This window comes from Chelonoidis abingdonii, chromosome 9 (genome assembly GCF_003597395.2).
Source record: "Chelonoidis abingdonii isolate Lonesome George chromosome 9, CheloAbing_2.0, whole genome shotgun sequence".
NCBI classification, from domain to species: Eukaryota; Metazoa; Chordata; order Testudines; family Testudinidae; genus Chelonoidis; species Chelonoidis abingdonii.
Window position 1 is genome coordinate 80,735,526 of NC_133777.1, and position 17,620 is coordinate 80,753,145.

At 39.3% G+C, this 17,620-nt stretch overlaps 1 protein-coding gene across 3 annotated transcripts in view; it reads left to right on the forward strand.

Moving 5' to 3' along the window:
* DIS3L (DIS3 like exosome 3'-5' exoribonuclease) overlaps nt 1-17,620 on the forward strand; it is a 30,682-nt gene that overhangs the window by 7,948 nt on the left and 5,114 nt on the right. For 2 of the 3 annotated variants that reach the window (XM_032766075.2, XM_075069731.1), the window contains exons 5-14: nt 2,472-2,648; nt 3,839-3,917; nt 4,621-4,800; nt 6,276-6,445; nt 8,131-8,292; nt 9,792-10,039; nt 11,098-11,190; nt 14,321-14,854; nt 16,381-16,535; nt 16,642-16,820. In XM_032766075.2, coding sequence (XP_032621966.1) covers nt 2,472-2,648; nt 3,839-3,917; nt 4,621-4,800; nt 6,276-6,445; nt 8,131-8,292; nt 9,792-10,039; nt 11,098-11,190; nt 14,321-14,854; nt 16,381-16,535; nt 16,642-16,820 — 1,977 coding nt within the window. Of the gene's footprint in view, nt 1-2,471; nt 2,649-3,838; nt 3,918-4,620; nt 4,801-6,275; nt 6,446-8,130; nt 8,293-9,791; nt 10,040-11,097; nt 11,191-14,320; nt 14,855-16,380; nt 16,536-16,641; nt 16,821-17,620 lie in introns of those variants that run through there. The other variant, XM_032766076.2, reaches the window with a different exon arrangement.

The following is a 17,620-nucleotide window of genomic DNA, read 5'->3' on the forward strand; positions in this document are numbered from 1 at the left end:
TTGCATCTTTTTTCCATTTTTTGTTAAATTTTATGTTTGTGAATTATGATAGACTGAAGTCTATAGTGCAGGTACTGTGCAGGAAATACAGCATAAGATTCATCTTCATTGTTCTGCTAGTGAGCCTCAGCCTTGAGTAGTTGGGACTGTCTGTAGTAATGGGAAGGTAGTTCAGTCTCCATGATCCATTCGGCTACTGGCCTCTGTTTTGAGACTGTGTGTGTGGAGGAGGACTGTTGATACCAATTGTTATGTGGACACTATTTTATTAGTAACCAAACTGAAACTTCACCAGTTCACTTATGTAAACGACTCAATATCTGCTAAGTGTAAACCATTTCTGATTACTACCAACCTGGCTTGTATTCAGTTTCGTTACTTAGTAGTGAAAATACTATAGGTGGTGGAAGGGATGTGTCAGGCTGACAATAACATTTAAACAAACCAACAAAAAACGCACTTTGTTTTAATCAGCATCTTCGATTATTAAAAATGAAGTAACTTTAACTAAATCTAATTTACTTTAAATTAGGGCTGTCAATTAATCAGTTAACTCATGTGATTAACTCAAAAAATTAATCGCGATTAATCGCAGTTTTAATCACACTGTTAAACAGTAAAATACCAATTGAAATGTATTAAATATTTTTAGATGTGTTTATACATTTTGAAATATATTGATTTCAATTACAACACAGAATACAAAGTGTACAGTGCTCACTTTATATTTTTTATTACAGATAGTTGCACTGTAAAAATGATAAAAGGAATAGTAATTTTCAGTTCACCTCATACAGGTACAAGTACTGCAATGCGATCTCTTTATCATGAAAGTGCATCTTACAAATATATACTTACTTACATAACTGCACTCAGAATAGTGTAAAACTTTAGAGCCTACAAGTCCACCCAGTCCTACTTTTTGTTCAGCCAGTTGCTAAGAGAAACAAGTTTGTTTACATTTACAGGAGATAATGCTGCCCACTTTTTAATTACAATGTCACCTGAAAGTGAGATCAGGCTTTCGCATGGCACTGTTGTATGGCACTGTTGTAGCCAGCGTCGGAAGATGTTTATATGCCAGATGCGCTAAAGATTCATATCCCTCTTCATGCTTCATCCACCGTTCCAGATGACATGCTTCCATGCTGGTGACACGCGTTTAAAAAAAAAAATGCATTAATTAAATTTGTAACTGAACTCCTTGGAGGAGAATTGTATGTGTTCTGCTCAGTTTTACCTGCATTCTGCCATATATTTCATGTTATAGCAGTTTTGGATAATGACCCAGCACATGTTGTTTGTTTTAAGAACACTTTCACTGTAAATTTGACAAAATGCAAAGAAAATACCAATGTGAAATTTTTAAAGATACCTATAGGACTCAACCCAAGGTTTAAGAATCTGAAGTGTCTTCAAAATCTGAGAGGGATGAGGATGGAGTATGCTTTCAGGAGTCTTAAAAGAGCAAAATTGTGATGTGGAAACTACAGAACCCAAACCACCAAAAAAGAAAATCAACCTTCTGCTGATGGATCTGACTCAGATGATGAAAATGAATGTGTCGTCCGCACTGCTTTGGATCATTATTGAGCAGAACCTGTCATCAGCATGGACGCATGTCTTCTGGAATGGCGGTTGAAGCATGAAGGAAAATATGAATTTTTAGTGCATCTGGCATGTAAATATCTTGTGACGTCGGCTACAACAGTGCCATGTGAACACCTGTTCTCACTTTCCGGTGACACTGTAAACAAGAAGCGGGCTGCAATATCTCCTGCAAATTGTAACCAACCTTGTTTGTCTGAGCAATTGGCTGAAGTAGTTACTGAGTGGACTTGTAGGCTCTAAAGTTTTACATGGTTTTATTTTTGAATGCAGTTTTTTTGTACATAATTCTACATTTGTAAGTTGAACTTTAATGATAAAGAGATTGCACTACAGTACTTCTTATTAGGTGAATTGAAAAATACTATTTCTTTTGTTTTTACAGTGAAAATATTTGTAATAAAAAATAAATATAAAATGAGCCCTGTACACTTTGTAGTCTGTTGGAATTTAAATCAATATATCTGAAAATGTAGAAAAATCCCAAAATATTTAAATAAATGGTATTCTATTATTGTTTAACAGCATGATTAATTGTGATTAATTTTTAATTGCTTTACAGCCCTACTTTGAATTAGATCTTTCAAAAAGTTATTTCATTTTTATAATTAAAATGTTATCTGAAACTGAGATAATAAAAAACGTTTCTATGGTATTTATGGTAGCAAAGTGATTTAGTGGGGTACTACACTGTTCTTCTCTTGAGATATGGATTAATGGAGAAATGAGTTTGTGGTATTTAGGATATTGACCACCAGCACCACAGAAGCATTATAGAGTCTGCACAGAATTCTGTTGTGAATAGAACCATAGATCTCTATTTAAAATTGTTTTTGTGCTCTGTTTATATTGTGTATAAACAGAATTACTTGGATAATTTTTGGCCCGACTTAAAAGCTGTCCATGAACTCTACGATTCTATACTTCAATCTCGGCGTGAACGAGAGTGTGAAAGCCAAGAAAACAATGGGAAGGAATACCCTGAACATCTTCCTATGGAAGTATTGGAGGCTGGGATCAAATCTGGACGATATGTACAGGTAATCTATTATTTATAGAGCATACAAGAAAGACCCTGCACCAAGGAATTCATAGTCAAACTCAGAAAACTGATATAGGAAATAACATTAAATGCAGAAGGTTGGGAGAATGCATTGGCGAGGGAACGAGTATTATAAGGCTTCAAGAAAAATAATGTGGTGAAAGGTGAGCTAAAAAAAAAATGGAAAAAACTCTTCCTAGAATAGAAGTGACATGAAAGAAAACATGCAGGTAACAGTGAGAGAAGGGATTGGAAGGAGTGTAATGAGCAAAGAGGGAGTATGAGGTGGATAACAAGTAAACTTTCAGAATCTTTTTGTTCCTGTCCCCTTCTTTTCAAATAAAATGAAAAAGTTCATCAGATGAGAGTCTTGCGGATTCTATAAATTTTTTTTCTTCAATTTCTGGCTTTCATGGAAAAGCCTTTGCTAGAAATCTGTCTAATCTTCAACTGGCCTGTGAAGATCATTGTGTTACCTCATGATTCACCCATCAATTGGGAAAGTAGATACTGTGTTTAGAAGAAATGCATCTATTTTTTTTAGAAATACAAATTAAATATGAAGATATAGTACCTCTCACCTTTTAGGTTGTCCATTTGAATCCAGTTCAGGTCATAAGTAATCAGAATTCTATACCAGCATATAGCTGTTCATTGGCTTATGTTCAGCTGTTAGTAGATACATGTCCATGTCATGAAAAAAAAAAAACAAAACACCATAAGAGGCAGTAACCTGGTACCTTTATTGGCAACCTCAGCAGAAAGGCAAGAATAGAACACACAGCCTGAATTTTTTGCCTCTTAGGTGGTACCTCTGAGTCAAGATGGGGCAGTGCCATGTATATAGGTTTGCACTGACTCTGCTTGTGGTTTGTCTAGTCTGTGGGTAAAAAGAGAGCTACAGGAGTCTTCAGAGATTTCATCAGTGCTACATTAAATAAAAAACATTTAGAAATAATGCTTGGCTCTTTCAAAAATTCAGTATTTCAACTCTATTCCATCAAGTATGCTCCCCACAAGGAGCAAGAGTCTTGTTCTGAATTTCCTATGAAAATGATTAGGAAACATTTAAAAATGGATTTTTAAGAAGTGAGTACTTTTAATGTATATAAAGTTGGTCATTTTGAGGTGCGCAGATTTTTTCCCTTTGTAGTTGCATCTATTGGTTAGTGACTTACTTTGTTTTAGGGTGTCCTGAATGTCAATAAGCACAGAGCACAAATGGAAGCTTTTGTTCGACTTCAAGGAGCCAGTGGTAAAGAAACAGGTGAAAATATTTCTATTAATGCTATATTTAAAGATTAATTTGAGTGCGTTCCATGCCACCTTCTGGTGACTCCTTCCAGCTTATGCAGGAACAACGGTTCCAAGCTCTCTACAAGAAGCCATACAAACTCCTCAGTCAGTAGGACAGTGGTAGAGAAAATGCGAGAAATTGGGTTGCTCAGGTTTTCTCCAGGTGCTGAGAAGGACGCTGAAAACTGCACCACGTGTATCCCCTTTAAACAATAATCTGTATTTCAGCCTTCCCTTCTCCCACACTGTACAGTATAATGAATTATGGCTCTGTCTGTCCTGAATGGTTTGGACCAACCCTGACGCCCCATAGTTGGGCAAACACTTATGCATGTGCTTAGCTTTGGCTTCAGGGAGACTACTCACATGACTAAAGTTAAGCATATGCACAGATGTTTGCAGGGAAAGGTAATTGGTCATTGTGGGCTGATGACAATCTGATTGTTTTATCCAAGACTCCAAATACCAAACTGCTTAATAGCTTTTTTTAAAAGCTGAGAGAGAGATTCCTGCTGACAGTGTAGCATTGGTACTTGCCAACAATCTTTTTTGAGAGCAGTCATATAAGAACTTCCAGATTACTGCAAACTATTGTTTCAACAAAAAAATAGCCAGCGGAGAAGTAGTGTGAATTTTCAGGAATGTATAGTCTTTTATTATTATTTTAAACCTAGATCTCCAAAGTGATATACTTATTCATGGTACCAAAGCTCGGAACCGTGCAATCCATGGTGATGTAGTAGCTGTAGAGTTGTTACTCCAGCATGAATGGAAAGGAAGAACTGCTTCCCTTTGTGAGAATGATACTGAAGAAAAGGCACCAGGTGACACCTCCAGTGAACCTATGCCCACAGGTAAAGTAGACAACAGTGCAAAGTAGGTTAAAAGTATTTGCCTTCCTCTATTTATGGGACTGCATTGTGCTTGCGGTTACACAAACTGCCCCCTTTCTCAAATTTCCAAGTGTAATCATGGAAAGGGATACCATACTAAGAAACAAGATTGATTACACACACAACTATAAACAAAAACATTATTCAAGCTGCCAAGTACGGCACTCTGAAGTTAGGAAATGGCAGAATTAAAGTGGTCTGTGCACCTTTCAGTCAGCCTCCTTGAACATATCCATTATGATACATGATCACATACTATTTTTTTCCACAGACCCCTCTTTCAGTGCACCAGATGGACAGTGCTCATTAAATACACAGCTGTTCTGTGTTGTTTTCATATTGTTCAGTGTGTGGCTCTATGCTTTATTTGCTGCAGTCTATTCAAATGAATGCCTGTTCTCACTTTCAGGCAACATTGTAAATAAGAAGCAGGCAGCGTTATCTCCTGTAAATGTAAACAAACTTGTTTGTTTTAGTGATTGGCTGAACAAGAAGTAGGACTGAGTGGACTTGTAGCCTCTAAAGTTTTACATTGTTTTGTTTTTGCGTGCAGTTAGGTAACAAAAATCTACATATGTAAGGTACGCTTTCACAATAGAGATTGCACTACAGTACTTGTATGAGGTGAACTGAAAAATACTATTTCTTTTCTTGATCATTTTTACAGTGCAGATATTTGTAATAAAATAATATAAAGTGAGCTCTGTACACTTTGTATTCTGTGTTGTAATAGAAATCAATATATTTGAAAATGTAGGAAAACATCCACAAATATTTAATAAATTTCAGTTGGTTTTCGATTGTTTAACAGTGCAATTAATTTTTTTTGAGTTAATTGCATGAGTTAACTGCGATTAATCAACAGCCATAGTCAAAACTATTCATTAATTTTGGGTGCCCGGTTTGAGACACTTGGGACCTGATTTTTCAGAGAACTTATATACAATTTAATATGTTCAAAGTACAGCTCCCATTGATTGCAAACCAGATCTTGTTAGCAATCCCAGTATTGGCTTGTGGATGCACAAGTTGACACTGCAGAGTGATGAATCCACCAAACTTCGTACATACTTACTTTACTATTTCTGCCTAATCCCGTGGTCCCCAAACTGTGGGGCGTACCCACATCCGCTAGGGGGGCACAGCAGGGCCCAGACCAACCCCCATAGGGGGCAGGAAGGGAGCCCCCACCAGCCCTGCTCTGCTCCAGCCCCAGCTCTGCTCTCATTCCGTTTCCAGCCCAAGGTCAGGTCCACCTCCAGCCCCAGTTCTTCCCCCAGCTCCACCTCTGCTGAGGAAGTCTAGGCTGTGCAGTAATAGAGCAGGGGCACAGGTAGATTCCATTACTGGTAACGGTGGCGGGTCACAACAGGAAAAGTTTGTGCACCACTGGCCTAACCATTTGATGTCTAGCCAACGGTACTCCTCTTTCAAAGGTAGAGTTGTTGGAATCATTCAGAAGAACTGGCGAGATTATGTGGTCACTTTTCCATCCAAAGAAGAGAGTCAGTCTCAGGGTAAAAATGCCCAAAAAATCCTTGTTACACCTTGGGATTACAGAATTCCTAAAATCAGGATCAGTACACAGCAGGCTGAGGCACTACAGGTAAATAATATAACTGCTATTTCTGCATTGTGTATGCCAATATGATAGTGCAGGTGTCATTTGTTTTAATATAATGATTTCAATGGGAGTGAAAGGTTTAAAACTATTACCTTAAGCCACTAATAGTAGTCCAAATTTTGGCCTCACACGTGTGTATACAACTAGTTGCTTCATTTCGTGCTAATGGGAGCTTATCGGAACACTGAATTTGGGCCACTAACTAGTTGTTTAAACAACACTTTTTCTTTTGGGATCTTCAATTAAGCAATTAAATTTAGACTGTTTCTTCATATTTTCAAATTCTTCCTTTTAGGATAATGCCATAGTAAAACCTAATGAGTATCTACCTGAAATCCGGTTTGAATTAAGTCTTTAATACATTTTAAAGAGACCCTTTTAAGATAAAACTCATGTTTGTTTTTTAAAAGTTGTCTTTGTGATACTAGATCTAGTGTTCTTTAGTATTGTGCTGTTCAGTTTGTGAATTCCTCTGAACTTCACCATTGAAAATAACTAGTCAACTTCTTTTTGTTTCTAGTGCATTTCTTTCTCCGGTTGTCATGCATTAACAATGTGCTGCAATGTTTGGGTTGCAAATAGCTTGAGATTTAAACATCCCTCTCAAGTATCTATTTTCATGTAATCTTTAAACAAATTAAATGAAAATATTTCTGTTAATATTGGGTTTCATGTAACCTTTTGGGGTCTTGGGAGGAAGGGAGAGGGAGGTATAATCCATCTGGCATATGTCCTTTCAGACTGAATCCCAGATGCAGTATTATTTGGGCAATGTTTATAGATGTGCAGGCAAATACAAGAAATACTCACTGCCCCAAAAATCTTATATGTAAAATAACTACATGTGAAATGAGGTAAGAGGCTGTGTTTTTGGTATATGTAGTGTTTGATAGTTGGTATATCCTATTTATTTAAATTTTCCTCCTCAGTCTCAGTCAGTCCTCAGAAGCAGATGAAATATCTTATTTTCATGGCAGTCTAGGAGCACCTAGGACATAATGAACGGTTGAAATGCCGTCATAAACTATTGCTTATAGCATTACCCACAAGTGCACTACGTGTGAATTAAAACACATGGGTCTCCTTCTGTCTGACTGCTGGTTATAGACTGTAATATATTTTGGGACAAGTAGCTAATATTTTTTTTTTTGTAATGATCAAAAAGTAAATTCTAGTAATTTGAATAACAAATGCTAATTCCACCATGGAATTAAGAATTTATCAGTTATCTGTGACTATTTTTTTTAATAGATTACGACTCACATATGCTAGTATAAACATTGTGTGGGATAGTATGAATGACAGTACTAACTTTAAGTTAAAAACAACATAGCCTAGATTCTCTGTTGCAGCCGAGATCTTCTAGAGGCAGCGGAGGTGCCATCAGGAAAGCGCTATGGCTTCCTGATTCTCTGCCCCATTGTACGTCAGAGCCTGGGGTATGCATGAATGTATCTTGATTTTTAATTTAATGATGCAGATTCTGTTATTAAATGCTTAGCAATGGTCTTTGATAAGGAAAATGTATGGTTTCCTTCAGTGCATATTTTATTTTTATGTTTGCTAGTGTCTTTGGATTTCACCATGTGTCTCTCAGCTAGCACTTAGGTTGATTGCTTTTCAGTAAATGCATTGCTGCCCTAACATGAGTTATTGACTTACTGCAGGACTGTAGAGTTATTGTGCGTATTGATTCCTGGGAGTCAACATCTGTGTATCCAAATGGACATTTTGTACGAGTTTTAGGACGGATAGGAGATCTCGAAGGGGAAACTGCAGTTATTCTAGTGGAGAACAGCATTTCTGTTGCCCCTTTCTCAGAAGTCCAGGTTTGATTTCATGATTAATTGTACTCTTTAACATTCCGTTTTCCAAACTGTGGTCTCCCAAAGAGAGGAATCCACTGATGGTTTGAAGAGAGCTAGCTGATCACATGTGCCATCTGTCATCCCACATATTTCCAGTTTCTGAAAATACAGGATACTTCCCTAAGACTACTTTTCCACCTAAGCAATTGCTATCATTGTACCAAGCATATTATACAATTGCAAATCATGGGGAAAGTGGTTTGAGATAAGCTCTCTGTTAAGATGAGTTTCACACTGTGAAAAAGTTTGAGAATCTCTGCTGCAATATAGTCATTCTAAGTTTTCAGAGACTGCTGTGGAGACTGGTAGCTGTAGTCCTCATTACCCCCTGTCTTTAATAAGAGGTGTTCATAATAATGATCCTTTATAGCCCAGTCCTACTATTGACGTCAGTGTCACAATTCCCATTGATTCCAACAGGAGCAGGGACCTGCTGTCCAAGCAAAGTGTTTTGATTCTGTCCATTGTATACTTTTTGTGGCAAATTGCCGGTACTGTTCTGCTGGGTCTCGCGCTTTCTCTTCTCTGGGGTAGGTTCAGGGCGCTATTGCTTGCCTCTGAACCAGTTCTTAATCACTCCCCTAGTGTCCTTGGAGGAGGGGAGTGGAGAGGGAGGGACCTGGGCCCGCCCTCTACTCCAGGTCCCAACCCAGGGGCCCTGGGGTTGTGGTGAACCACTTGACTAGCGGTTTCTTCCCCTGGGTTACTTCCCTCTCATACCCGTCAGCTTGTGAAGGGCTTCTCGCCTCTCTTCTATACAAGCCTGGTGCCCCTTACCTAGGGTTTCTGTTGGGCTTCCCAATCCACCGCAGCACTCCTCCAAACCTTCTATTTCTCTCTGGACAAACTCTTCTCTTCTGCAATCTGCACTCTGCTCCAATCCAACCTTTCTCCTTCAACTACCACCCCCTGTCTGACTGAAGCAGGGGTTTATATCCCATGACTGGAGTCAGGTGCTCTAACTGGAGCCATGTGCTCTAACTGGAGTCAGGTGCTCTAATTGGCCACAGCTGTTCTAGTTAATCTAAAGCAAACCTTCCTCCCTTGGCAGGGAATAAGGCCCCCTGCTAACACTCTTATGCTGCCCTCTGGCCATGCTGTATCACATTTTATAAACTGAGTGCCATAAACAGATAGCAAAAGACAAGATACATTATTGATATTTCCCAGATCTGTAATATCACTCAGTTATTAGTCTCCAAAGGTCACTTGGAAAATTAGCATATTAAAGCATGGGACATAATTACTTCTTTTAAGGCAAACATGAAGGAAAGACCTGGAGAATACAAAGAGGGAACATAGATTTCAAATGTTTGTTTCCTGAATGAAAAATTATAATCCCAGTAATAGATACCAATATTTTGTGGCACTGTAAGAGAAAAGGAGAATTTTAAATCTAGTTTGTAACCTCTGTATGTAGAAAATTTATAAAATTATGATTGCCAATACTCTTTGTGCAGATGTGCGAGATGCCTTCCAGTACCTCAGAGAATCCATGGAATGTGAATCCAGAGGAGGAACCAAAACGCATAGACTTGAGGAATATGCATTTGATATTCAGCATTGACCCCAAAGGCTGTGAAGATGTGGATGATGCACTGTCCATTAGAACATTAGCCAATGGGAACCTAGAGCTAGGTGTCCACATTGCAGATGTAACCCATTTTGTGGCAGTAAATTCTTACACTGACATTGAGGCCAGAGCAAGGTAAGTTTTATTTACTATGGAAAGTGTAAAGCATATTGGGAAAGGAAGTTTGTAATGAGACTGTCTTAAACAATATAAAGAGATTACTGAGCGTGGGAAGCCTATTGCTTTTCTAAAGAGTAACTGACAACAAAAACAGGTTTTTTTTAAAAATAAACTAGGTAAATAAGGTGTCATGTTCACTAGGCTCAGCTGCTGCAAAAATATTTAGTGGAAGCTGTTGGTGGCCTACTGCCTACTCCGGAGACAGCAGGATTGTGAGGGAAGGAATCCCTTTTGACCAGCCTTGTTTCCTTTTTTATCCATAAAATGTTTCTCTCTGTGAGTCATGTTTTGAAGTTTAGTAAACTTAATTATTTGATGCAATTAATAGAATTGTCCTGTATTGTTTCAGTGCTGCTATACTTTTGGGAGGGACTGTATCTTTACAGAAGGGAGAACTTCTGTTGCACAAGAAGCAGCCCTAACATGAATTCCAACATATAAACATCATTACTAAAAGCATAAGAGAGGCTTTTTTGTGCTATCACATAGCAGAGCCAACAAGTACAATTTCTGATACTTAGAATTGGCAGCTGGAAGACTTATGACTGTGAGAAGGATACTGACATGTACTGGATTTTCATTTGCCAGATATGTCAGTCTGTGTGTTTCTATCTTGCCATTATCTTGAAATTAAAATATTCAAACAGCTTTTATTAAATATATTGCTTTATGTAATTGCAGACTTATATAAACTTGATAGCCAGTGAAGATACATGGTACAGACTATGAATAATCCCTTTTATTCCCTGACTGTTTAGGCCTTAACCCTGCATTCCTTGTGTACCCACAACTCTAGACTGAAGTTGTGTGAGGAAAGCAGGATTGGGCCCATAATTTGTAAATTAATGTTTATTTAACTTGGTTGCATTTCTGCCCTTGTGTGTGTTGTGTAAAACTAACCTTTTTGAAATCATGCTGACATTTCTATAAGCTGTGCTTATGTTGCAAACTGCTTGAGAGATGTACTTGAATGTGTCCCTGTAAAGAGTACAATAAATATGTTTTATGTTCAGGGCAACAACGTATTATTTAGCTGATCGTCGTTATGATATGCTGCCTTCCATCCTGAGTGCTGACTTATGCTCTCTTCTTAGCAGAGTTGAAAGGTACGATTTCTGTCATATTCATGACTAAAGAGGGATCTACTGATGCATGAGGGATTTACACAAATAACTTTATTACTGCTACCAGCAGGTACCTGAGTATATCCCTTGTGCAAACATCCAGTATTAACATGTATATAAATATACCATGTGTAGTGAGATTAATTCTGTAAAATTAATAAGGAATTGTGGCCAGGTGCCTGGAAGGGCCACACTGAGAATGCCATACTCAGGGCAGACGGCAAGAAATAGAGCAGACAATCCCCCAAAACTGGTGGTTTATTTTATAATTGGATTTACCAAGCCAGTAACAAAAGAGCTTCTGCAGTACCACACTGGTTAACCAGAAGCCAAACACAGTCCCCTTTAGGCATTCCAGAGCCAAGGGCCAAATATCAAGCTGTCAGCCAATCCTTAGTAAACTAATTAAAGATTTATTAATAAAAAAGAAGAGCATTATAAATGGTTAAGGAATCATATACATACAAGTGATTGCAAAGTGCTAATATCAGGTTTGTAGCAGTAATGAAACAGACTGTTGGCTTGCAGAAGTCTCTCTGGTAACTTTCAAAAGGTTGGAAGGTCCTCAGTCCACAGTTCAAGATGCTCCTTTTAGCTGTAAATCCACAGTCCAGAGAATTAGAGCAGGAAAGAGGCAAAATGGAGGGGTCTCAGAGGTCTTTTATATCCTTTGTCATATGCATGGAAGTTTACTGTCCCAGTTACTGGCCCAAGATGGAGTCAAGGGTCACATGAGCATATCACATGTCCTTACATAGTTTGCTGATTCATAGGAGGTGGCCACTGGCTCCTCGCTGACTGAGGCATCCTCAGGAAGAGCTATCTCTGCAGAATGAGTTTCTTCTATGGCCCATTGTGACATTGGAGGGTTCCTCAAGGGCCATCAACACATAGCTGTCTAGCCTTGATGTAAAACTATCTGAAGGGTGTCACCCAGGAATACAATGCAGGTTTAAGATACAAGCACATAGCAGATATTCGTAACTTCAAATACAAGGATGCTACATGCATATAGATAGGATAACCATACTTAGCCAATCATAACTTTTCCATTGATACTTTACATGATATACTTCGTATAAGATTTATCGCAGCTTGGTACCAACGGTGACTGTATTAGTGTAACCAGTCATTTTTATACAGCATCCCGGGAATCACTTCTTTAAAAAATTAGGAAACGTACTTTTACTTATTACTTTGGTGTAAGTTAATGTGTATTTGCATTTTTTAAAATCCACAAGTTAGAGAGTTACATTTAAAAAAAAATCCCTGTGAAAGAACCGACTTAGATCATGGTCTTACAAAGATTATATGTGTGCTAACCTGTTCATTTAGTGAGAATAGTTCTGTTGAGCAGTCTAGCATGTACACGAGCCTTTATAGGATTAGAGCGTTAGCAAGCAATCACAATTGAAATTGAGGTGGGACCTTTTTATTAAATGTAATATATTCCCACAACATTTTTTGGTACGTAAGTGTCCCATTGGTAATGCTCCCTTAATGACCATTCCTCTCTATTTTTAAAGAGATTTTTTTTGGATGAATTTCATGCTAACAGAAATTCTGTGGGTCAGAGTATAGTTGGTTTTTTATATCCATTCAAACATTGGCACCTGAGTCTGTCCACAAAAGATTATCAGTTGTCTGATGTTTCCTGATGTGGACACCTCTACAGTGGGATTTGCCATCTGATGTTACTAATTTAGGCAACCAGAACTTAATTTTAGAGTGAAAAGGTCTTCTCTTCTTTGAGTGGTTGTCCACACGGACTCCACTCCTGGTGTGTAGGTGCCCCAAATGTGCAATGTCGGTGTCTGTTGGGGCTCACACCTATTCCGTAGATGTCCTCAGCCCCCTTCCTCTCCTGAGGGCAGAGGGACCCAACGATCCCTCAGTTCCTTCTTACCGCCCAGGGTTGTGAGACAGAACCTCTGCAATGTCTGTATTCTCTGTTAGATGTGTTACAACCTAGTTACTAGTTCATAGAGTTATTTGCCTGTTGACCAGAAAAAAAAACAAAACAAAGATTTGTTTCAGTTTAGGCTAGACAGCCCTCCCCCTCGTACAAGAATGCCAGCAAAATGGCAGGAGCTAAATCTCTGGGGTTCCTGTGATGCTTCAGTACTGATTAGCAATGAGTGAATAGGAGAAGGACCTATTTCTGAGAATGTTGTTCTCTTTAAGCAAACTCTGAAAGCTACAGAAGTCGGTGTGAGGTGGTTCCTCGAGACCTTCATGAAAGCCGCCTATGGACACTGTGAGGAAGGACATTGCTAACCACAGTCCCTCTCCATTAGTGGCCCGGTAAACCAAGATTTCACCTCAAGCTCTAGAGCTTGCCAAGAGTGGAATCCCTGGGAGCAATAACGCAAAGAAGAGAGAATGGTTACTTACCTTAATAGTGACTTTGGTCCTTTGAGATGTGTTGTCCGTGTGGATTCTATGACCCACTCTCCTTTCCTGCTAAGACAAAGTCTTTCTCTGGGATTTTGTATTGGCGAAGGAACTGAGGGATGGTTGGGCCCATTCCATGCTTTATGCCCTCAGTTTGCGGGGGGTGCAAGGGCATATGGGGTGTCAGTGTGGCCATAACAGACACTGGTGGCTAAAATAATCCACTCATGCATGAATGAGCCATGTGCACCCCAAGAGTGGAATCCACATGGACAACACATCTCAAAGACCCACAGTAACAACTGTTCTTTCTAATTACCAATCACCTGAGCCAATGAGAAATAGAAATATAAAACATGGTCTTTTTATAGGTTAAAAATAACAATCAAGATGCTCTTGATACATTTCACTAAGATGCCTTCAAAGTAAATGAATACAGTACAACTGCACTTTAAAAACAAAAGTGGCTGTATTTCTTAGAAATAGAATACCACCATTGCTTGTATAATTCTTCTTCATGTATTGGCCACGTTGTCCCCAGGGTTGAAAGGTAAGGGCATGAACAAGTGGCACTACCACGCCCATTTGTTTAATGAAGTATAATGATAGAGCTGTTGGTACAAAACAGAATCTGTAGGCTTGTCATATGTTGATATTTTTCAAGTTCTGTTTTATGAAAACTGGAAGTGGTTGATTAACTGAAGTTTTTATTTTTAAGGTATGCTGTCAGTGTCATGTGGGAGCTAGATAAAAAGTCCTATGAAATCCTGAGAGTCTGGTACAACAGAACCATCGTTCAGTCTTCATACAAACTGGTCTATGAGGTAGCTCAGGGATTATTAGATGGTGACCTAAGTGTTGTTGATGATATCCTAGAACTCAAAGAACTGGATGAGAGAACTAGACAACAGAAGCTGGAAGAACTGGTCTGGGCAATAGGAAAACTGACTGATATAGCTCGACGGGTTCGGGCAAAACGTGACAGCTGTGGCGCTCTAGAGCTGGAAGGAGTAGAAATAAGAGTGCAGCTGGATGATAAAAAGAACATTCATGATCTCATTCCTAAACAGCCGCTGGAGGTGCATGAGACTGTTGCTGAATGTATGATCCTTGCTAACCACTGGGTGGCAAAGATGATTTGGGAGAACTTTCCTCACCACGCTTTGCTGCGCCAACACCCTCCACCACGACAAGAGTTTTTTTCTGAGCTCCGAGAATGCGCGAGTGCCAAAGGCTTTTCCATAGACACACGGTACCTTTTACTTCTCTTAGTTTGTTTTAAGCACTAAGAGTGAAATTCCAGTGGTTAACCATTATAACTTAGACAAATATTTACAAACTATTATAAAAATCACTGTAATTGATGATTCATATCACTTCTTAAAAGTGACTTCTCATTTCAGCGTAGCCTTTCAGTGAATTGGGTGTTGCCATTCGAACTGAGGGATGTTATCTGAAGCTCATTTGACTGGGCCAGGAATAGATGTTACCTGAATCATCTGGAAGTAGTGGGGGCAAAAAACCCTAACTTGTTTCAAGTTTGACCTTGTTAAGTTTATGGAGGGGATGATATGATGAGATTGCCCACAATGGCATGTAGCCCATCTGTGACTGCTATTAGCAAATAGCCCCAGTGGCCGGAGATGAGACAGTACAGGGGGAGGGCTGTGAGTTACTACTGAGAATTTTTTCCTAGCTGTCTGTCTGGTGGGTCTTGCCCACATGGTCAGGATCTAACTTACTGCCATATTTGGGGTCAGGAAGGAATTTTTCCTAGGTCAGACTGGCAGAGACTCTGCGGGGGCGGGGTTTGTCCTTCTGCAGCATGAGCCACGGTTCACATGCTGGTTTGAACTAGAGTTAATAGTGGATTCTCTGTAACTTGGAGTCTTCAAATCAAGATATGAGGACTGCATTAACTCAGAGGTTGTGGGCTTATTACAGGAGTGTGTGGGTGAGGTTCTGTGGCCTGCAATGTGTAATAGGTCAGATTAGAAACTAGATGATCAGGATGGTCCCTTCTGGCTGAGTGTAAATGTGTCCAAACATTCTGTCCAGTCAGTGTGGAAGGGCCAAATTGTGTTCACTCTGATTTTTAAGATGGTTCTAGCTTTGGTTGCTTCCTAGTTCCTCTGGCAGCAATCTGAGGGATTGCCCTGGTTTGAGTACAGGAGACTCAGTAGAATGAGTTAGTATTTAAAATTTAGGGAAAGGTGGTACCTGTGAAGGTCGTGGTATGGACCAGTGTGACTCCAAGGGAAGCACTAAGGGAAGTACTTTCCAGAGCTCCTGGGAATAACTGTGTATTCACAACTACATCTTTACGGTTGGGGTGCAGCTTACCCCTCCTGCCATATGTGGCCCACACTGCAGACCAGTGCTTGTAGAGTGGGTGAAACAAGCTCTGCTGTCCATTTTATGATACTGGGCAACCTCACCGAAATAAAAATAGAGTAGCCCCCATGCTCCAGTCCTGCCTGGCCCTCACATGGCATGCATAAGAGAAGCCCCCATGCTTTAGTCGTGCCTGGCCTTCACAAGACATGCATAAGAGGAGCAGAAGAGGAAGAGTAACTAAATGAAATTTGGCATTTTCAAGTAAGAATACTGTTCTAGGGCAAAGGTGCTGCTACAGTTTTGGTATAGTAGTATTAATGACTATGCAGAATGCAATCTGATTATTAATTACTTGAATGTGTATTCCCTTGCTGCTGTTTAATCACACGCTCTAATGTTCAGGGACAGTGTAATTACGAATTAATGGTTTGTTTTTGGTAGGTCTAATAAAGCACTGGCTGATTCTCTGAGTAAAGCAGATGATCCCTTAGATCCAACTGTGAATAAATTACTGCGGTCCATGGCTACTCAGGCGATGTCTAATGCACAGTACTTCTCGACTGGCTCGTGCCCTGAAGAAGAGTTCCATCATTATGGTACCTTACCCCTGGTCTGTGTGTGTGTGTACATGCATGTGCACTTCCATGTATGTGGTTTTTTTATTTACATTATTTTTTTTGTCACTGTCTCCCGTTGTCTTAGGACTTGCCCTAGATAAATATACGCATTTTACTTCTCCAATTAGAAGATATGCTGATATTGTCGTCCACAGACTGCTAATGGCTGCCAGTTTAAAAGATACTAAAGTAGATGTTACGGCTAATTTGTTCAGCAACAAAGATCTTGAGGAATTGTGTAGACACATCAACAACAGAAACAGGGTAAGATGGATGGCAGTTATGTCTTCAGATGTGTTTGAACACCACCTTGTGCAGTGGGCCCTGATCCTGATTGGGAGCCTCTGCGTGCTACAGTAACACATAGTAAAATTAGTCTTTTAATTAAATAATAATTAAACATAATTAAATCCTAGTGTAAAATGAGACCATAATCAAAGGAATACAAGTAAAAAACTGGAAATTGTCATTACAGCTTACACTGAGGCAGAACAGGAAAATATATAACCAGGTGTGCAAAGTTCGTATCCTCTTGAGTATGCGGTGAAGCATGAGAAAGGCGGGATACTTACTACACTAAAAGTATACAGGAACTTGCAACATGTGCTTATTCAGTGAGGGATATTACAGAAATTTTAAATAGTAATTCCTTTTTTTAAATGATTAACAAAAACCCCAACCTTTTTTAAACATCCTGTTTCTCAAAGAAGGCTCTGGAGTTATAAGGATTTGAACAACACAAACCACCCTTAGGGTCTCTCTGCTTCAGCCTGAGCCACAGTATTTTGACAACACAGGAACTACTGTGTAGGGAAGCTGGCCCAGTTTTGCCTGTGCTGAAAGCAGCCTTGATGGCAGGAGATGCTAAAGTTTAGACTGAAAATACCAAAATATGTTTTGATTTTGGAGGGCTAAGAGTCTTCGATCTGTGTGTCTCTTGCTGCAGCTGAGCAAAAATTGGTACCATTGGGCTAAATTTTGTTCTCAAAGCCATAGGCACATCTGACGAATATACTGTGGTCTTTTGTTAACCAGATTGCTTCCTTTCTCAGCTATTGTATTAG